Source organism: Marmota flaviventris, chromosome 3 (assembly GCF_047511675.1).
Source record: "Marmota flaviventris isolate mMarFla1 chromosome 3, mMarFla1.hap1, whole genome shotgun sequence".
Lineage (NCBI taxonomy): Eukaryota > Metazoa > Chordata > Mammalia > Rodentia > Sciuridae > Marmota > Marmota flaviventris.
Window position 1 is genome coordinate 54,157,994 of NC_092500.1, and position 23,432 is coordinate 54,181,425.

At 31.9% G+C, this 23,432-nt stretch overlaps 1 protein-coding gene across 3 annotated transcripts in view; it reads right to left on the reverse strand.

Moving 5' to 3' along the window:
* Mon2 (MON2 homolog, regulator of endosome-to-Golgi trafficking) overlaps positions 1–23,432 on the reverse strand; it is a 104,583-nt gene that overhangs the window by 76,048 nt on the left and 5,103 nt on the right. For 2 of the 3 annotated variants that reach the window (XM_027925798.2, XM_027925790.2), the window contains exons 2-7: positions 17,449–17,512; positions 9,092–9,219; positions 7,995–8,126; positions 4,491–4,620; positions 3,439–3,536; positions 2,678–2,803 (exon numbers count right to left, since the gene is read on the reverse strand). In XM_027925798.2, coding sequence (XP_027781599.1) covers positions 2,678–2,803; positions 3,439–3,536; positions 4,491–4,620; positions 7,995–8,126; positions 9,092–9,219; positions 17,449–17,512 — 678 coding nt within the window. Of the gene's footprint in view, positions 1–2,677; positions 2,804–3,438; positions 3,537–4,490; positions 4,621–7,994; positions 8,127–9,091; positions 9,220–12,371; positions 12,456–17,448; positions 17,513–23,432 lie in introns of those variants that run through there. The other variant, XM_071609706.1, reaches the window with a different exon arrangement.

Below are 23,432 nucleotides of genomic sequence, written 5' to 3' on the forward strand. Positions count from 1 at the left end.
ATAAAATTTCATTGAAGCTACTATTATAAACAAAGAAAGAATCATAAAAATCATCCAAGCTAATCTTTTTAATCTTATGGAAAAGGAATATAAGTCTTAGCCCCAAACTTCAAGACGCATGTAAGTCCAAATAACATTTTGCATGTCTCACAGACACTCCAAATGAATATGTATGAAACTAAATAATATATTTCTTATAATAAAAGTTCTGTCCACCGGAGTACTTCATCTTAGCAAATCATTAACTGCTTGGGCCAAAAAGATAGAAGTCGTCTCTAAGACTGCATTTTTCATCACCTACTAAACTATAAACTACTTCACTTATTGATTCAGCAATTACTTGCCAGGCACTGTGCTAGAGAAAGGGATACAGAATTAAGTACAATTTTCAATGCCCCTATCCAAGAGCTTATTTTTAGAAAGGAAAACAGCTCCTATCCTAATTTAACTGCTCTTGAAATACACTCTGCACGAAGTATTCTTTTTCCATTTTGCCTAAATCTAACTTACTTCATCCTTCAAGTACAAGCTTAAGCATCATCTCTTCTATTCATCTCCACTAGTCTACCAAGTTTGGTATCCAAGTTATTCATTTGCACAGTATTTTTTTAATTGTTTTTCCTGAAGAGCAGTCATCATGTGTTATCATTAAGTTAATACCTTTCTCCTCATTAGCTGTGAATGGGTCATACAGGCAAGGATTTTACCTGTCATATTCTTGGCATGGAACACAGACCAATACACTGTGAGTGTCTGGTAAATTTTGAATATATGTGTGAGTGATGAGTAAAAGAAAACTAATATCTGTCTCTGAAAAATTTTTTCAGGACTAAATTCTAAGATCTTTCATAGAAGAATTACTTTATCTCTCTGTATTACAGTAGGAAGAATAACATAGAAATTTCATGGGTATAATAAATCTGAATATGTTATTATATATCAGGAGATAATAAATACTATAACAAACAAAGAAGGATTGGAAAAATAAGTGTGCTGACATTAAAAAGTGTGCCATTTTACACAAAGTGGTTAGGGAAGAAATGCCTGTTAAGTAGACCATTGAGCAAAAACCTCAAAGAAATAAGATAGTAAACCACATGGAAGAAAAGCATTCTAGATCCAGAAAACAGTAAATAACAAAGGCCTTGAGGCAAGAGTGTGCTTGGGTGAAGTGTGGCTAAAGGGTGAGGCCAAAGCAAGAAATGAAATGAGATAAAAGACCAAAGAAATTGAAGACTAAATTATGGCAAGTTCCACATATCAAAACAGGGCTTCATCTTTTATTCTGGGTAAAGAAGACATTAATTGACATATTTTTAAAAAGGACTGTAAAGGCTGAGTGCGGTGGTGCATGCCTGTAATCCCAGCAACTCCAGAAGCTGAGGCAGGAGGATCGCTAGTTCAAAGCCAGCCTCTACAGATTAGCAAGGCACTTAGCAACTCAACAAGACCCTGTCTCTAAATAAAATATAAAAAACGGCTGGGGAACATGGCTCAGTGGTTAAGCATCCCTGGGTTCAATCACCAGGACCAAAAAAAAAAAAAGAGAGAGACTAAAAAGATATGACTTCTTTGAAAAACCCATTCGAATATAGTGTTACATACACATACAAGACCCTGGGTTCAATATACCAGCACTATCAACACACACACACACACACACACACACACGTAGCACAAGTGTACACCATAAGAGATCAGTTAGGAAACTAACACAATAATTTAGGTGAGAATGGATTTGACAATGATTATTGTGGTAGAAATGGTTTAGAATTAACTGGGCCCTGAATATATTTTGAAGATAATGACTGAGATATAGGATGTAAATAAAGAAGAAAGGAAGAGAAACTAATTTGGAATTTGGTTGACATGAGTTTAATTCCCAATTCTATCACTTACAAACCATGAAATCTTAGACAAAGTATTTAACTTTCTGAAAGTTACAGTTTCCTCATGGGGACAATAGGAATAACTAGTACTTTTAAGGCATTTGGGAAAATTAAAAGAAAATATGATGTGTAAAGAATCTGGCACATAGCATTTAGATGACAGTCAAACAATAGTGATTATTATGACAATAACAACCATTTTACACAAAACTATTGAACAAGTTATATCTACTGCTTTTCCTACTGTACCATGAGGAAAGGAATCATCAGTAAATACAATTCATTATCACCAAAAGCATTTAATAGTTGCTTAATGTATACCAAAAATTATGAACCACATAAAAGTAATTTTAGCTCAAATTCTCAAGCCAAAAAAGACCTTACACTATTTACACTTGATTCACACATTTTGTAGATAAAAACAATGGACAAAATATATTACTTAGGGAGGGAAACAGCACAGTAAGAGAAAGAGCTAGACTGTGGTTAAAAAATGCAAGTTCAAGGCCAGCCTCAGCAATTTAGCAAGATCCTCAGCAACTTAAATACACTGTCACAAAAAAAAAAAAAAAGACTGGGGATATAGCTCAAGTGGTAAAGAGCCCCTGGATTCAATCCCCAGTATAAAAAAAAAAAAAAAGTAAGCTAATACTAAATTATTATATGTCTAAACTCTGGGGCTTTTAAATCTTTGCATTTATTAATATATAAAAAATATGTTTTTTTGAAAAATATCTGTGAAAAAAATTAAAGATTTATTTTTTTAAAAAATACTATTAATGGCTTACCTGTAAAAAGACTTGTGGAAAATCATTGAGGACTGACTCAAGCAATTCAAGGCCAAATGTCCGAGTCATTTCTGTCATGCCTACTAGCCAGTAAGGGGCATCAGCATTAACCAATTGACAAAGATCCTGGAAAAATAAACAATTTCATGTGTTAGGAGGAAATGTGCTTTCTAAAAACTCAGTTTATGAAATTAAAAAAAAAGAAAGAATAAAGCCTCCCTTCTTTAGAAACTAAGCAATAGCTAATTTAAATTGTATATGTAAATATGTATAGAATCATATAACTATTGACAATATAAATAGCAGATAGAGTAGATAGACAAATAATTGATCTAACATTTTAAATGAAAATTAAAATTTTCAGTACAGATGAATTTTATTTTATTTAAAACAATTCATTCATGAGAAATGATATAAAAAGTAGGCTTCTATCAAATTATATAATATAGATCAGAGGTTTATTCTTAAATTTTCTTTGTTGAAAAAAATATTTTTTTGTATAACTAATCATCTCTAATATATCTAATCTCTAGTTCTAGTAATACATTTTTATTTCCTTAAAGTGAATTGCAATATTTTATTATGTTAATTAGCTATACTGTAAATGTAAAAGTTGTTTTTTAATCTTTTAGAACTATTTTAATACCTACTTTGAAATAGATTTTTACATTTTCACACTAAAAACTAAATTAGATATAAAATTCTAAAATGAAAGTCATAAAAAACTGTACAATAAAAATTATTTTTATCAACTGAAATACCTGGAAAAGCATATATGCATCTTTAGCACAAGGTTTGAGAGTACTGACAGATCTTCTGTTACTATTTCCTTGCACCAGTACTGGCTGTTCTATAATATCTGCAATCAAAATAGGATAGGTTTTAGGAGTTCATAGTGGCCTTTAATAAATCTTATATTCTGTTTAAAGGATATATTTTAAATAAGCTATTTAATTATATAATTATAAACTTTAATTATAACTTCAGAACTATGTCCCCAGAATGAAAACATAATTGAGGATCTATTTTTATATAAAATGCCATTAAAAATCACTCTTCATTATCTTATAATCACTTTAATAAGCCTTATATCTTTGTCCATGCATTTGATTTTCCTAAAATCCCATTTTGGCCTCTTTGTCTCACAGATATAAAATTCACATGATCTTTCAATGTGCCTTTAAGTATCAAATAAATGTAAAAAGATTACCTTATGGTTAGTTCTTCTATTATCTCACCATCTTCAAAAGAATTAACTGCCTGATCTGCCATTATTAATCTGTCAGCTATAGATATTCACTGGGTAAGAGTCAACTAGAATGGTGTTTCCCAACTTAGCACTTAAAACAGCTCTAAATCAAATACCATGCAAATATCCAATAGAAGACTAGTTCACTAAATTACAGAATAGACAAAAAATACAATGTAGCTATCAAATTTTAAATTATGTAGATAAAAGAATAACATGAAAAATCTATAAGATATAATGTTTGGGTAAAAATACAAACAATGCAGTATGTGAAAAAATACAAACTGCAGAAAATGTGAAACTATTATCTTCAATACAAAATTATGCATGCATTATAAATACAAATGGAAAAGCAAAAGCCTCCTAAATTGTGAGGGATTTATTTTCAAAATTGCTGTTATTGATAATAATATTTTAAAATAAATATCTTAAAATAAATATTTTTAAAGTTTTCTAGTTTTTAGATATTCTGTGCTCACAGGGAAAATGCTAAAAATTAATGAAAATGAATCACGCATGTAAGAACATTTCCAAATCAAAAGGAAACAACTTTTATCACTTTACCTCTGTATCGTTCATCTTCAGCAACCATTCTCTCAAAAACCACAGTAACAACTTGTCGCACGGTAGCAGCAGCTGTATTATTTGTAATATTATCTTTTGTGAAGTGTAGTCGAAAACAAAGAACAATTGCCTACAAAAACAATTTTCATTTAGTGTGAAATAAGATTGAAGGCATGGCCATTAACTTTATCAGATGTAACCTCAAATTAAATAATTTATGTATAACTGTTTCTCAGAGATTAGTGTCTCACCTTTTTATACAATAAAACTAAAATACCCTCAGATTTTAAAATAATTCAAACTCTTGGTAACCAATATAGCCATGTAAGATTGGCTAATGTAATATGAAATACACTTTTTTTAAAAATTTGATTTTTTGTTTTTGGTACCACGAATTGAACTCAGGGACACTCAACCACTAAGCCAAAGCCCCGGCCCTATTTTATTTGGAGATAGGGTCTCTCTGTTTTCCAAATGATTTGATGATACAACAAATGTTATATGCATAATTTTAAGAGACAAATATTGTATGCAATATTTTAGAGACAGGGGTCTCTAAATAAAATAATAAATAAACAAACAAACAATTTTATGTGTTTATAATTTTATTTATTTATTTGTTTAATTTAGAGACAGGGTCTCATTGAGTTTCTTAACACTTTGCTGAGGCTGGCTCTGAATCCCAATACTCCTTTCTCAGCCTCCTGAGTCCTTGGGATTACAGGCATGTACCACCATGCCCAGCAAAATTTGATTCTTTTAACATGTGTGTAATAATGCATCATGCTTTTATTTCCCCAGAATGACTTGCTCTGCAAATAGTTAGAATTAAACACTTGATATGTCATTAAATCATCTGGAGAAAAACTATACAAAGTGCTAGGTATATAAATAAATACACATATAGTGTGTTTTTATAGAGTCATTCTTTCTTTCTCTTTAAAATCAACATTATTAAGGTGTAATTTCCAACAATAAACTGCATCCCTTCAAAGTATATAGTTTAATGAGTTATGTTTGACACGCACGTCCTCAGAAATAGAGCCATAATCAGAATACACAGCATTTGCATCATCTCAGAAGTTTCTTTGGGCACCTCTGCAGTCCTTCTCTTCCTCTACCATTGGCCACAGTTAACCACCCATCTGCTTTTTTTTAGAGATTAGCCAGCATTTTGTACAACTTTATAAACAGATTCATTCACTATGTATTGTGTCTGGCTTCTTTCACTTAATTAATAATTGTGTTATTCATCTATGCTGTTCTATATGAGTAGTTGAATAGATTCCACGATACAAGTATAAAATTTTTGTTTATCCTTTCACCTGTTGATGATGACATTTAGGTAGTTTTCAGTTTGGGGATACTTTATATAAAACTGCTTTAAAAACTCATATACATGTCTCTGTGAGTTCATTTTCATTCACCTTGGGAAAACATGTAGGAGTGAAATGGCTGGGTCATCTGGTAATGAAGTTTAACTTTTTAAGAAACTGACAGTTTCCCAAAATAGATTTACAATTTTACATTCCTACCAGTAGTATATATGAGTTCAGAACTATTCAATATCTTCAAGAGGACTTGAAATGGTTAATCTTTTTAAACTGTATCCTAATGGATATATAATGATGACTCCTTGGGGTTATAATTTACATTTCATTGATAAATTATAATGGTGATTCTCTTTTCATATGTTTGCTTGCCATTTGAATATCCTATTTTGTCAAGTGTCAAAATCATTGATCCATTTTTACTCAGTTGTTAATCTTTATAAGAGTTCTTTATATAGTCTAGATATATGTCTATTGTCAGATATTTGCTAATTTTTTCCTCCATTTTATGGCTCCTTTTATAGTTCATGGATTTTGTACTCTAAAACATTTTTGCCTACCCCAATATCACAATAATTTTGCCCTGTATGTTCTTCTGAGAGTCTCATAGTTTAAAAAGAGGTTGTTTGTGAAAAAAATATAATGGTAAGTCAGATTCTATACCTTATTACTTTAATTATTGTTAAAAATTTTTGAAGAAATAAGTCTTTGATACCACTATTATTTTTTATATTTCAGTATAAAGGAAGGCATATTTTATAGATACATGGAAGCTTTCAAATTTCTCAATTTTGTCTTATTTCTTTATTGTTGATTTTTGATCCCCAAATATTTTATTTCCAATTTGCTAGCACACTAAAATGAACCCTGTGATCAGTTCTTATTTCTTTAGTAGGACAACTGACATATAAAAGAACAATAATTTGATAGCAAGAAACTAAGAGGAACAGTGATTAAAAGAGTATGCAAAAATACATAAAACATTTTCTGTAGCAGATGTGAAGTTAAAAGAATAAACTATTTGCTATTAAATAAAATCTCACAATGACCTAATAACATCACATTAACAACTGAAAAGAGGGAGATATAACCACTTGAAATAATATACATAGTTTAATGTGACAGTAGCCGGACATGGTCGGGCATGCCTGTGAGCCTTGTGGCTCAGGAGACTAAAGCAGAAGGATCACAAGTTCAAGGGCAGCCAGCCTCAGCAACTTAGTAAGACCCTATCTCAAAATAAAAAAATTAAAAAGGGCTGGGGATGTGGCTTAAGTGAGTGGTTAAGGGCCCCCAGGTTCAATCCCTGTATCCAGCCACCAAAAAAAAAGGTATCCTTCTTTATAGGCTGTCCTTAAAAATATGCAAATTATAATAAAACTATTATTGAAAATCCAAAACAATCCTTAGACAATAAATCATTAATTGAAGATTATTCTTCATATTACTCTGTACTTTTTATTCTTTAGAAATATTTCATAATTTTAATTAAAATGCTTTTATTGGTGCATTATAGTTTTACATAATAGTTGGGTTCATTATGGCATAATCATACATGCATGGAATTTAATTTGCTCCATTTCAGTCCCCAGTGCCTCCTCTTTCCCTCCCTTCCTCCCTCCCCCTATTACTCTTCCTCTACTAGTCTCCCTTCTGTTTATTTCCTTATAAAAAATTAAATAAAGAGTTAGATAAAGAATAAAACAACTGTTACATGTTCCAAGGGTGAGAGAGGTAAAGTGAGAAATACCATTACATATGCAGGTTTACCCAGTATAATACTGAAAGGAGACTAGATTTGAACTGTTTGGTTTATATAACATATACATGTGAAATTATTTTTAAAAAGAGAAAAGTGAGAGCTATCATAGGGATCTAAAATAGCCAAGGCAATACCATATGACACATTTTTCCCTCTTTCTTCTCTCTTCCTCTTGTCTTAACTAAACCCATCAGCAATACCTAAGGAGCTTTGCTTAAGGATCTTGACATGATTTTAAGTCTAATCTGGAGAAAAACAAAGGCACCAATGATTATTAAAGTACAATACTGATCATCATGATAACTACAGGAAAGTTGCTTTTGATTCCAAAAGCACCAGACTTGTTCTTTTCAGCCAGCTTATTCAAAAACTGTCTCAAAGCATTTATCAACTGACAAATAGGTTTCCTACCTTAGACAGTGCCTCATCATGGACTACTGTATTGGTTGTTAAGAGAACAAGAACTGTTTGAAGTAGCTTAAGTTCTTCAAGACTATTTTCCATTAGCTGCCAAAGCATGTTAATTATATTCCCAGCAGCAGTCTGTAAAACATTATTTTAAGAACTGTCAACAGGTAATTTAGGTTTTAGGTGCCAAAGAAAAAAAGGGGTCAAAATTACCTCATTTGAGAATATTCTTTATCAAAGTAACAAAAAAATCATACTTTTAGATCTATAGATCCAAACACATCTCTTAACAAGTTTGATACTTACAACCAATTAATAATATTCTTAAAAAAAGGTAATTTCCTAAAAATGTAACATAGCAACAAACAGCATGCAGTTCTGAAATACCTAGTCAAAATCAAAACTAATTTCTACAATAATACAGGCATTTTTCATCCAGTTATGGTCATATACAAACTAGGAGTCTGCTTTTCTTATATATTACTTCATTTATAATACATTATAAAAATAAAATACAATGCAAATTGACAATACATTGTATACTCAATTAAATCTGACATTGTTTAGGAAACCATACCAAGACCAAAAGAATTACCACTTTTATTGTAGTACTTATGGAGTACAAAATTAAGGTAAAATTTGAAAGCAAGATGCAGGTTCATAGTAATGAAATATTTTTTCTTGTTTTACCATCATCAGTTTAGATACTAACAATATATTTAAGTTAATGAACAACATATTAGAACTTCAGATAATCTAGAAAATAGTCATCATTTTCTCTCCTACCTTTTAAAAAACACAAGAATTTTATTAAATAAATTTTCAATGACATTGAAAACTTACTTGATTCTAACATTACCATCTATACTACTGAATTGTGACTTAGATTACAAATGACTTGACAAAATGTATTTCATCCTTATTTGTAACTTTTTAGTATTTAAGGAGACAATTTGACAATATTTTAAAATTAAGCCATTTTCTTCAAGTACATTGCTATTCACAAAACTTTTACATTAAATAAAAGGTAAGTTTCATTCTTTTATACGAAATATACAGATCTGACTCTATGTGCAGTTCAAATAAAATTTCTGTATTACCTCAGACACAACTTCGTGTGACATGAGTCTCTGAATGGCAGCCAAACACAGCTGAGTGATCTTCGGTTCCTTGGTTCCACAACCCATTAGGAAAGGCTGTACAACCTCTGAGCTGTTCTCTTTCAATGCTTTATTTAGAACACACATAGGACAAATTATTAAATCTAATTCATAATTAGGAATACATTTTTATATAATTACAACAAATGTCAATCTTTTAATAAGAACCATGTTGTATAATATAAACACCAAAATAAAAATCAAGTAATAAGAGTTAATATACTTCGGATGCATAGTACAGACTTTGTATCACTACAGCTTTCCTATGCCTTTCTCCCAACACTCTGCCCTTTCATTCTTCTCTATCTTCTGCTATACATTCTTTAAGGACATGGATTCTCAGAAGCTATTTCTTCTTACAGTGCAGAAGGGAAAATAAGTAAGAAGTTAGTATGCACACCATTCCCACCACACTCGTTAATGAATATTCAAAAACTCTTTAGAATTTCATTATATGCTTTAAATTCATAGAGCTCTAATCTCTTTTTCAAGAAATAAACATACATCATCAAAAACAATAGCATTTCTCCCTATATTATAGCATTTCTCCCTATATTACTGAAACAATACTGTAAGTTAATTGGATACATATGCTATAACTTCAAATCTTAATTTATATCTAACAAAGCCAAGTCTTCTCAGAAATTTAAAGGGGTGACAAAAATGAAGGAGGTTAGGAAATGCACAAACTGATTTACACATTTAAATTTATAAAATGGAATTAAGTCAATAATCATTTACTGATAGGCTACAAAAAGATGAATAAGACAGGTTTGTCACTTTCAAGGTATTTGAATAAATAACATGTGAAGAGAACATTAAACTTATGAGTTTGATACTTGTTTTCAAGGGTCCTAATTCCATCAATTATTTTTGGAGGAAAGACATGTCGTAAACACAATTAAATCTGAGTTTTAGAATGTTTTTCAAAAGAAACTGAGAGTCATCCAGACCATTATTAAAGTACAAAACCAATACTAACATTAATTTTACTCTTTAAGTCCTACTTTACTTCTCCCAAAGCTCTCTTTATGGGGGGCTTGGGTTGTGGCTCAAGTGGTAGAGCGCTCGCCTAGCACACATGAGGCACTGAGTTCGATCCTCACCACCACATAAAAATAAAGATATTGTGTCCACCTAAAACTAAAAAAATACTTTAAAAAAAAAAGCTCTCTTTATGGAAATCAAGACAACGATTTCCTAGAGCATGCTCTACAAAGGTCCCTCAGTACTTTGGGACCTTTGTAGAGCATGCAAAGGTCTACTTTAACATAGCTAAAAAAAACAGCAAATAAGACTGGCAAAAGGGCTCCTCTCCTTTTTTCCTTGCTTCCTTATGCACAAAGGTTTTCATTCAAACCTAAAGACAAAAATTTTCCATAGTGAAGTTTCAAAACATTAATGATTAAAATATGACCTTAAAGCTAATCATAAAGCTTTAATGAAGTGATTAAATCATCCTTCCAAATTCAATCATTGCCTGAATACTGAAGTCTGAAGCTACCCCATTTATGTTAAACTTTATCATTAAATGTTTATTTTATTATTAAATGTTGTTCAGGAAAATTAAAAATTTTCAGTAAAAACAAGTTGCATTCATAATTTTTGTGACATTAGCCCGTGTTTTTCATTGGAACATTACAATAACCTTATAGTTTATAGGGCACAATTAGGTCTAAGTGACACAGTAAGTAGATGGTACAAGAAGAATTTGAAATAGATCTTTTAATTCCTGGTTCACTATTCTTCCCAGCAAGTTATCATCCTGATGATAAATGAAGTTAAAAGAGGACTTAATCATTTATACTTTAAAATTGTCTTCCTAAGGGCTGGAAGTGTAGATCAGTGGTAGAGTATTTGTCTAGCATGTAGGAGGCACTGGATTGGATCACCCAGTATCACAAACAAATAACTAAAACTGTCTACCTAAAGTCTTCAGATAAATAAAGGAAGGGTCATAAAAGAAAAAAACAATGCATTTTCTTAAGAGTCTAAGATGCCAATGATTCAAGACATACCCATAACATCACAAAGAAAATCAAAGCCAATTAAATAATGGAAATGCTTTCTAATCACTTAAAAGTTTTCTGCACAACTTCATCCTCTGGAATACGGAGAATATTGGGAATACTTCATTTCTTCAAAGAGGACCTCACTATTGTTTCTGTGATTTTCTTCATGACACTATTCTGCAATATTTAGATGCTGACCTTTTTTATCGTACCATAAAATGTTAAAAAGTTAGGGGAACATTTCAAATAGCAATTAATACTCAACATATATGATATCAACAATGCATGCAACTCAATTGATGTGATAATATGAACAAATTAACACACACACCTACAAAGGAAACTATACCACACCTGACCCACAGTGATTCTAAAAGATACTATCATTTGTAAGATGAATACCAATTTAAGTGATGTTAAAAAGTGAAAAAACTATGAACCCTAGAATCAATAAAATAAGATGAATCATAGTGAAGTGTGTATACATATCCGTTACACTCAGGTCTACCAAGGTGAAATAAACTTAAGGTAGTAATAAAAATAAATTTTTAAAACTTTATTTTAATGTTATTCAAAGGAATTAAATACCTGTCTCTCATCTTTTCCTACTTTTCCGCTCCCAATTTATATAAAAATGGCAGTTTCTAAGTTATCCAGAATAGATGATCAACTAAATAATACAATTGATTCATCTATTTAACCAAAACACATCTACCATATCTAGATCACAATTCAGTAACAGAAAAATCTTTTTTTTTTAAATTACTGGTTTATTTTTCTTCCTTCAAATGTGACAGTAGTGCAGAAGTTAAAATTAACCTGGCTCTTTTAACTGAGAGAATGCCCCTCTTTACATACAATGGTTATAATGATATACTATTTAAGGACAGCTTTATGTAAATACCTTCCTAGGAGTAGAGATTTTAGAAATCACAATGAAGAAAAAAATTGTAGAACAATATAAAGACATCTTGTTCTAACTATTTTATATATCATTCAAAAAGCAAAAAAGAAGGATCGCTTGATCCTTTAAAACAATTTCAGCTTCCATTAAGATATAAAAAGAGGTTTTGTGGGAAGAAGGGAAAAAGTTTATTTTCCACCTAAGTCCTTTAATAAGCAACTTTAACAGAGCAACTGTGTGTTTGATAGATGCTGTTATTTCCAAATTATATAACTGTGAGATCAAATGATGCACTTTCACACACCTGAAAGAGGTCCAGCAGGTCCCCATATCCTAGGGGTTTCCTTGCTCTGAGCAGTTTCACTGCATAATTGCAGTTTTTATCCTGGAAAAAAAGAATTAAACTAGGATACCCCACTATAAATCACATAAACAGGGGTTAATAAAAGTTTTATTGTGATAAATTTTAACAGCCTTTAAATAACAAATTGTAATGCTTATGAAAGAAATAAAATGTGACTTAGACATTATTTCTATTTTCAAAAAGCTTAAAATCTGGTTCTGGGGAAGACTTGTTGATGTTTCTAACACCACTAAACATTTTTTAGTGGATTCAAAGGTCTGAAAATATATTTAAATGATTCAAGAATAATAGGAAAAATAAAGTATAGTAGTTTCATTTTAGAAGCACATTACAAGCTAAAAGGAAAATTATTCAACAATGTTAGAATAATTAGCAATTTTGCAAAAGAAAAAAATCTAAATCTTTATGTCATTCCATATATTAAAAAATAAGGAAAAAAATCAAGACACAGAAAAACTAGAAGAAAATTAAAATGACTATAAACTATGTTGAAGGAGAAGGGCATCATAAAAATATGATTAAAACATAATCGACAGTTAATATTTTGCTATACAAGTAGCTCAAATAACTTGATAAAGCAAACACAAAACTCAGAAGAAGTGAATGTAAAATGAAAAAGAAAATAATTTAATGCACACAGAGAAATATGTTCAATGTCAAAAATAAATGTCAGGGGCTGGGGTTGTAACTCAGCAACACAGCACTTGCCTAGCATGTGTGAGGCACTGGGTTCGATACTCAGCACCATATAAAAAAATAAAATAAACAAAATAAAGGAATTGTGTCCATCTGCAACTAAAAAATAAAATTTTTAAAATGTCAGGTAAAATGAACAGTCATTTCCTTGTTTTAGTACCAATTTTTTTTTCTAAAAAACAATAATGCTGACAAGGATGTTATAAGAATACACTTTCATATTGTTGGTAAAGGCATAAACGTTTACCTTCCAGAAAGGAAAAAAAAAAAAGTGTGGTGATACATTCCAAGCACTTCAAACATATTCATACCCTTTAACATTACAACTTTATAAATTTCTAGAAATTTATCATAAAGTAATTCTAAACATTGAATACACCTAACATAAAGGAAGTACAATCCAATTGATGAAACACTGTATGGCAATTAAAAAGATTTAAAAAGATGAAATCAAATACTTGTGATAGGGCTGGGGGTATGACTCAGTGGCAGAGCATGTGTGAGGTCCTAGGTTTGATCCCCAGACACAACCCCCACCCCACCACCCAAAAAACTTATGATATAAGAAAATATGGGATAAAAATTATTATTTTTTAAATCCAAGGAAAAAATAAACAAAAGCACATTATGTTGTAGACACACTATGTAATCTCTGGCCCAACAGGTCAACATGTGAACATGATACAGGCCCTGTATTTTCTAGCCTAAATTATCTAACAGTTATCTCTGCCTCAGTGATGGTATACTCAACCATATCTTCCACACTTTACTTTTAGTGGATCCACATAACACCAAGCTGCTATATATCTCATATGTTTATTCAAGCAGTCCACTTCTACACTTTATTTGCCTGGCTAACTCTCCTTTGAGCTTTTAGGCTTGCTCAGCTTCAGATTCCCAAGCTGGGTTAGGTGCATTTCCTATCAATCTTCCAATAACAATCTTATCTATATATTTCCATATTGGCCTTTACTACTCAGTATTAGAATTCTATAATTAGGGTCTGTCTTCTTCAGAGTGCTATTACCTAGTTGTCATAAACTAAGGATGACAATACATGTATTCAAATAATTATAACATGTAAAAATTAAAGAGAGGTAGAAAAAAATAGTAAAGACAATATTAAGAGACCTATTTCTATACAATGTCATTTATTTATTAACCTACATTTAATAAGAGATTTATTCTTTCCCTTGTAATATGATAAATACCAGCAACATAAGAAAGAATAAGATGTTGATACTAATTTCAGGAAGAAAGTCATCTGGAAAGTTAAGTTTCTGGCAAAGTACTCCAAATGAAGGAGCAGGTAAGCCAAACAGAATAAATGGCACAAACACACTTTTCAAATATATTTCTTGTATTTCCATATAGATTATATGTGAATTTCATCACCCAACTTTCTATCTCTCCTACTAATTTTTACATAAATACTTATTAAAAATACATTACACAATATATTCCATATTTGTTTGTAAAATATCACAAGCAAATGTATTGATAAGATAGAACATATTAAAATAAGCAGGTAAATTACCTTTTATGTCAGAAAAAATATCCGAAGTATATTTACTCATTGCTACTTAAAAGACCTCGTAGTTATAAGACTAAGCAGAGATGGAAAAGATGATGGAAAACCATGTGAGAAAAGAACACAAATCATACGTAATGATTATTCATGTAAAAATTCTGTATGTGTACTGACAACAGCTAAAAGCAGCCATGGGTAGACTTAACTATTACGTTTTAGGGTAGGGTTTAAATATACAATTTTAATAGACATTACACTTCATTGATTTCCTTGTTCAAACATATATTTAAAAAGCAGAATTATGTGATTTCTGTTTAACACATGCCTTTTCAATTTCTAGTACAGTGTCAGCTAGAATAATAATTTGTAATATATAGCAAAGGTGGAATTAAGGCATTTGGCCTTATAAATGAAAAACTTTGTTATTTCTCATTTTCAGAGTTTCATTTTTAAAGAAAAAAAAAATCTGAGATAATCTGTACATCTGAATCGATGCTGACATTACCTGGCATAGCATTTCCACTTATGTCAGCATTCATGACAGCAGTGAAAACAAAGAAAAATAAACATTAAAGGAGGATGCTTAAAAGGGGAGATGTAAAGCAAAGATTTATGTTGCAATATAAATGATGTTCCTTTGGAAAATAAATCTAAGAAACTAAAGCTGACTAGAAATCTATGCTGAATATCATTAATTAGATTAGTTAAGCCTAATTAAGGGCTCTGATTTTTACAGCAACTTTATATATTCTGAATATACAGAGACATATGAGAATTCAATATTCTGTCTCATCTGACTACTCAATTATGTGGGATCTTTACAACCATTACAACACAAAAGCAGTATCCTTTGATTTCAAGTATTAAAAAAATATATACTTCTCAGGAAACTTTTTAAATTAATAAAAATTTTTTCAGTATTAACTGATCTCTGAATTTAGGAACTTTATATTGACCAATATAAAATCTTTGTTTTTTCAAGATGACAGTGATCTATGAATCTATATTCTTTAGGCATCAATTGTTATCAATACTTCATAAAAAAAAATAACAGGATCAAGTTAAATGCTAATCTACCTTGAGTAAATGGCTCTGGAAAACTATGGAGATTAAAGCACACTATATGTGCACAAAGATCTGTTCTAACATGATTTGAATAAAGCTAATACAATTAAAATGAAATTAACAGTCTACCTGTATATTAAATTCATGTGCACTAACAATTTCTTATTCTTTCTTATAATTGGACATTTTACTTAGCATAAAACACTGAAATAGTGGTTCTCTGAAGAAATCAGGCTTTTATCTTCCACCAACTACAAACTAACGAAAAATTCTATTATTGGAGAATAATTAAGGACTTACCATGGTATCAACCATAATAATACCAAAGATAAATATTCACAATGATATTCTAATATGATTGATCTATCTTAAAAATAGCTTAGGTCATAATTTATCTTTAAACACTATTTCCCCTACAGTAGCTAATCCATCCAACATGCATCTCCCAAAATCTACTTGCTGTCCCTCCCAACCCAACCATAAACACCTTTGCCTTTTCCTACTGCATTCACCACCCTCCTCAATATGCACACAGAACACTATTCACTGTTGTGAATATGTTATAAAAATATATGATGTTTCCAATAGACTGATGAAAATCAGGGAAGAATCTGTAAGAAACAGATGCAACTCAAGAAAACTAACACTAAGGACCAATTTCCAGCAAAGCTGAGCAACCTAAGTAAAATCCACGCTTGCCCCCCAACTCTTAAACCACCCCCTAAAATCTTTATCTCATTTTGTAATACTCCGAAATCTCACAAATTAGAGATTTATTGGTATCCTTTGTTTTAAATGTAAAGTTTATGAAAATTCAAGAGATTCTTTATAGTCTTTGTGTTAACTAGCTTAATAAGACTATTTTTCTCTTACATTGGATGAGAGGAAAGGCACTGTTGGAACAGGAAATACACGCTGAAGGATCAATGGAGCAAGCAATGATTAAATATGAAGCACTTGGGAGAAAGTAGCTGGGGTGAAAAGCTTGAGATACAATGGCATCTGAAAGAAGAAGCTGGGCTCTGAACACTTCTGAATTTGAATCTGGTTCCATTACTTACCATGTCACCTTAAGCAAGCAAGTAATTTATTTGCATGTGAAGTTGCTCTACTATAAAATAATATCTCCCCACAAGACAGTCTTATGTAAGATAGAGTGGCACAAGTACTCACATATATTAGATTCTTTAAAAAAAAAAAAAAAAAGCCAGTCCATGTTCCTTACTGAGGTAAGAACAGAAAGCTCAAAAAACCAAAAAGGAGTAGACTGAGTAGAAAAAGCATACCAAATAGAAACTCTTAAAAATTCCTCTTTGAAAACCAAGTTTAATCAAGAAAAGACATAAAAAGAAACTCTCATTCTTTTCTTCATCACCATACTTAATTCCAAGAATCAAAACTTCAATGGTACTACTAAATATAAAATACTACATTATGAACTGTTTATAATAAAGATGGACTAAGAGGCAAGAGGTAGAACAGTAAGAAAAAAAATCTTGCTTTTAAGGAATTAGAACTTTTAATCTTTCTGATATTAGAGAATTTTATAGTATTAACTTCTGGGAAATATAATCAGTTTGGGACATTCCTGTAGTCTGTATCATAAATAACATGTTAGGGCATGAGAAAGACATGCTATAGAAAACTTATGGCATTCTTTCAAGATTCTACTTTTAGTATTAGTCAATTTTTCATAATTGTTGAATTTTTAATGGAAAAAATTACCTGTCAAAATTTCCGTGTTTCTTGCAGCTATTGTTTTAACTTTTATTATTCCTGATTCAGCAGCCTACAAAAATAAAAACAATTAGAAAATAAAACTTATTATCAACATGAATTATCTAGGTATTAAATAAGTCATATACAATAGTTAAAATTACAAGTATAGTCAGTTGCTATCATCCTATTTTTTCAAAGCATCAGATACTAAGCCTAGTAGTGACATACACATAGATATAATAAAATATGATTAATTTGATTATTCATATACAAACTGTATGTTGCTTTCCTCTGCCTTAAGGAATATCTGAAATATCTCAACACTTCACAAGTTTAAATGTTTGGAAAATAAAAATAATTTAAAAACCTAATGAAAAAAATTTGAATTTCTCCTCCCCATCTCACACTCCCCTTTCTCTACCACAAATAAATTATAAAACGCTGCACGTGAAATTACTGTTTTGTATTTGAGGAGACAGTTTTCTTTTTTGAGTATGAACAACCAAGCACTTATTATTCTTTGGTTATAGTTTTTAAATATTCATTCCTGTTTTCATAATGTGTATAAAATATTTCATCCCAACTGGCAGTAACTGCAATTCATATAGCATTTTATAGAACATCACAAGAACTGCACTGTCTAATATGTGAGCCACTGACTACATGTCACACTTGATATGTGGCCAGTTTAAATTGAGTTGTGTTCTATATGTAAAATACACACTAGATTTTGAAGGTTTAGTATCAAAAAATGTAAAGTCTTCTCTAAGTAAATTGATTACATTAGAAATAATATTTTGTATACATTGGGTTGAAACAAATAAATTATTAAAATTAAATGTCTGAGGTTTTGATCTTTATTTCCTGGGTAGTAAACCCTCTTTTATCACTGAGCTACATCCTCAGCCCTTTTTATTTGGAGATCAGGTCTTGCTAATTTGCCAAGGCTGGCCTTGAACTTACAGTCTTCTTGCTCCATTCTCCTGGGTTGCTGGAATTATAGGCCTACACCACTGTACAAATCTTTTTTAACTTTTTAAATGCAATTGAAAATTACACCTATGGATTGACTGCATTTGTGGCCCACGTTATCTTTCTATTGAACTAACATAAAATATTGATATGTTATTTTCCATCACAGAAAGTCAGAATATTTTCAGTATCTAGAAACATGGCTATTTTGTATTTTATATTGGTCTGTATACCTCAAAAAATAATACCTTAATAGTCAGCAGATTAATGCATAAAATAAAGAACACATCGTAGGTAGGCTATATCATGTGCAATAGACCTTTTTCACTTTGTTGATTTTTAACAGGTGCAGTCCTTGCTTGTGTTTGAAGAATTCTCTATTTCAAGAATTTTGGTAGAATACAAAATCTTTCTTACACTATTAAAACTGAAAATTCCAGGTATTTGATTTCTCACATGTCCTAGCAGACTATGCTTACCCAAATAGATGCATCTATCAGGGATTTTGAATATGGAGGATAGTGGCACAGAAAAGTCAGAGACAAAATAATTCTTTCCAATAACAGCAACAGTGAAAGCAACATCTAGTTTCAGAGGGCAGCAGAACCAGTGGTGGCCTGGAGTGACCAACCCTATCAGTAGTGCAATCAATATCATCTAATCACTATTCATCAGATAGCAATAATGGTCTAATGCTGTGGTTCCAGCTGTTTAACCTCCCCTTGTTGATTTACTTTTTCTATAACTGGCTCCATCCATTCTTCTACCAATTCTGTGAACCACTCATTGTCCTATCAGTAAATTTTATTTCAGCTTAAATCAGCCATCGTCAGCTTTCATGCTCAACTAAGAAACACAATAGATACACTACAACTTCTAAAACTTTAAGAAATGGAAATGTCCCAAATTAACAGGGCTACTAGCAGAAAAACACAATCAAAATCAAATTCTTCAGGGAAAAATTGGTTTTCTAATTATTTGAGGCAATACATGTTAGAGACAGGGAGCTTACAAAAAATTCTGATGCTCAGTCTGCAACTCATTCCAATTAAATCAGAATGACTGCTAACAGAAGTCATATATCAGTACTTTTAAAAATCTTCAGTTGATTCTAATATACAGTAAAATTTAGGAATCCTCTGCAATACTGTAAGAAAGAGATAATGGTAATGGTACAACTGAGGTGGTAAAAAGTGGCCAGATTCTGAATATGTTTGAAGATTTGCAAATCACAGCACATTAACTATTATAAAAATAAAAGAATACTGAAATACAGACATTATTACGCATGCTAAGTAATAGTCACACATCCTATCTCAAACTCTCTGGGGTAAATGTCTTATTGGGCCAGGAGAAGTTAATCTGTGGCCACTGAGATTTCTCCCACCATCACTTTCAAAAGTTTAACTTCCTTCCCAGTATAGCACTATATACCCTGAATATGTCCAAATTCAGTATTTCAATTTGCTTCTGTGTCAACCAAGATTTGAACAACTAAGCCATCAAGAATATCAATGCTATCTGTCCAGAGTCTGTCACACCTTTTCTTTTGCAATATTGGGTACTGAACCCAGGGGTGCTTTACCACAGAAATAAACCCCTAATGCTTTTGCCCTTTTCCAAGACAGGTGGCTTCAAATTTGTGATCCTCCTGCCTCAGCTTCCCAAGCTGCTGGGATTACAAATGTGTGCCACATGCCTAGCCTGAAATCTTGTTTCCAAAATCTGTCCTGTGACATGCTAGATGTTAGATGTCAACAGAGATTTCAAATTTGACAAACACTGTTTTGATTTCTTGAGAAGAATAAATATTGACACATGACATTTTTAACAAAAATTTTTTAAATCAAATAATAAGGAAAAGGAATAGTAGTATTTTTAAGTAGTCTGAAGTAGTGTTTTGTTGTTGTTGTTGTTTGCTTGTTTGTTTGTTTTTGATTTGGGGGGTTTTGGTGGTGATGTTGTTTTGTTTGCAATATTGGGGATTGAACCCAGGGGCACTTTACAACTGAGCCACATCTCCAGCCCTTTTCATTTTGAGAGACAAGGTCTCACAGGTTTCGCTACATTGCCCAGGCTGCCAAGTAATATTTTAAAAAACATAACCAGAGCTGGGCGAGGTAACACATGCCTGTAACTTGGGAAGTTCCCAGCAACTTAGGAAGCTGAGGCAGGAAGACAGCAAGTTCAAAGCCAGACTCAGCACTTGGAGCGGTCCTAAGCAACTCAGTGAGATCCTCTCTCTAAATAAAATATAAAAAGGCTGGGGATGTGGCTCAGTGGTTAAGCACCCCTGAGTTCAATCCCTGATACCCAAATAAATAAATAAAAATAAAAGATATAATGAGAATTTTCATTTCTAAATTCAAGGAATTGACAAAAGATTATTTGTTAGCTATAATTAGACCTACATCATAGCTCCTATTTTGTACATGCAAGTCTCTAATGTCAGAAGTGAAACTGTAATATCTTATTCTCACTGGCATCAACTGTTTCTGGAAAGTTCCACTAGCAATGTTTATTGACCACAGATATATATCAAGTCCCCTAACTACTGTAGTATTATTTCATACCAAAGCCTAGCCTACCCTACCATTTTTAGAGTATTCTGTATGGACAGAGATCTTCAGAGTCAGATTTCCATCTATTTATCAAGGATTATAGGTGTAAAAAGGAGTCTTTAATTCTTGCATTAAAGTATCTGCTATTTTGATCATATACAATGTAGAGAACTAACATAATTACATAGTTATTTTTTCCTAAATTGAGGAGGAGGAAAAGAGAAAGAAAAGTGGCTAGTTCTAAAACTTAAATAGATTATATAGAGGTTAAGATTTAAAAAAAAAGATAAGCAGTCTAATATATTTCTGAGAACATTTATGAGTTGGGAAAAAGATGTTACTCCCACAATTAATGTCAAGAAACATTTGCATCTATTTTCTCAATATCCTTTGCTGACTCTTCCAGAAACACCTAGAATATCCCTGGCCTCATTTCTCATTTAATGTATTCTTTCTGGTAATTCTTAGTTCCATAGTTTCAATTGAAGACTCCTAAACTATATTCCTTTTTTTTTTTGGGGGGGGGGGTACTGGGGATTGAACCTAGTTTTACCACTGGGCTACATCCCCAGCCACGATTATTATGTTTTTATGTTGAGAGAGGATATGTCTCAGTTGCATACAGCCTCTTTAAGTTGCTGAGGTTGGTCTCGAACTTGTGATCCTCCTGCTTTGGCTTCCCAAATCATTAGGATTACAGGTAAGCACCACCACACCCAGTTAATTATATTCCTTTCTTGACCTGTCTCCCAAACTATAGGACTTAACTAACCAAAATGCTTAAAAGGTACCTTAAATTTAAGATGTTAAAAAAGATGTCATCATCTTCCTTTAACCCCAAACTCCAACTTCTGCCAGAAAAAAAGTGTTTCTTCCTATAATCTGTTTTCTGAACAGCTGCATTACCCATCCCATCACTGACATCTGGGCTTTCTTTTTCATCCTACGTATTTAACCAGCCACAAAGTCTATTTGGTTAACATATCTTGTAGTCTTTTTCTCTCAAATCCCACTTCCACAGTTCAGTTCAAACTAATTTTCAATCTAAAGGGATCTGTCTTGCCTACAATCTTGTCCTTCGTATATTCAGTTTCTCAGCTTTTCAGTTGTTCCCCTGACCTACCTCTACTAATGTTTCTGAAAACCAAATAGTGTAAGGATATCTTTTAAAAGGGGTGGGGTGGATATCTTAGCCTTGCCCAGTCACTGAATAATTATGTAAATACAACTAAGAAAAATTTTTTGGTCTGCAGGTATAGCTCCATGATAGAGAGTGCATGAGGCCCTGGGCTCAATCCCCAGCACAAAAAATAATCATAACAGCAACAATAAAAACAGAAAAAAAAAAAAAAAAACCTTTTTGATTTTGGTACTAGAGATGGAAACCAGAGGTACTCTGCCACTGAGCCATATCCCCAGTCCTTTTTTCTTTCTTTTTCTTTTTTATTTTATTTTATTTTGAGACAGGGTTAAATTGCTGAGGCTGGCCTTGAACTGGTGGTGATCCTCTTAGCCTCCCATTGCTGGGATTACAGGCATGCACCCCACAGTCAGGGGGAAAAAACAAAAACTTTTATAGTTCTTAAATTACAAAGCCAACAAACTCACAAATTAAATCCAAATCGAAATTAGCACTAATGTAACAACACTATTCTGAAATTAAACCACTGCTAATGACATGAAGATAGACTTAGCCTTATGGCAGCAGATTCTTCCAACTTGGTACCCTTCTAGTATCATAAGCAAAAATCATTTCTTCCAACACTGTTTTCTATAACAACTTAAAAAAAAAAAAAAACCTTTCCACTTTATCTATGATTTATACCTGTGCTTTAGCCCTTTCATCTCATTATGAGTGTTTCTCTACTCTTAGCCTTTTTTTTTTTTTTTTAAATTTTGAGACAAGTTCTCACCTCACTAAATTATTGAGGCTGGTCTTGAATGTGTGATCCTCCTGCCTCAGCCCCCTGAGCTGCTGGGATTATAAGCATGTGCCACTGTGCCCAGCTGTTTCTCTATTTTGACTGTAAGCCATGAGGACAAAAAATGCACCTACTACATTCATCTCTCTCTACATTACTAACGTCTATCACCATGCCTTTCAAACAGTAGTTTCTACCTGAATAAAAAAAAGTTCTAAGTAGTATCAAAATCCAAATTCATTTATAATCAGGGGAGAAGTGATTTTACTGTCTCATTAATAGAAAACTCCAAAGGAAAACAGCCAGAGAATCACACCATCAGGGCTGCTGTTTCACTTCTCTCACCCTCTTGGTTCTTCTTTGCTTATGATACTAGAAGAGTACCAAATTGGAAGAATCTGTATGGATAGGTGCATCCCCAGGCTGCTTCCAATCTTTACACAAAATGGCTATAGCTATTCTATACCTCAAATTTCATGACACTATCTAGAAGAGAGTCTCTTTCAGTAGATTGAAAAAGAAAGAAGAAGGTTTT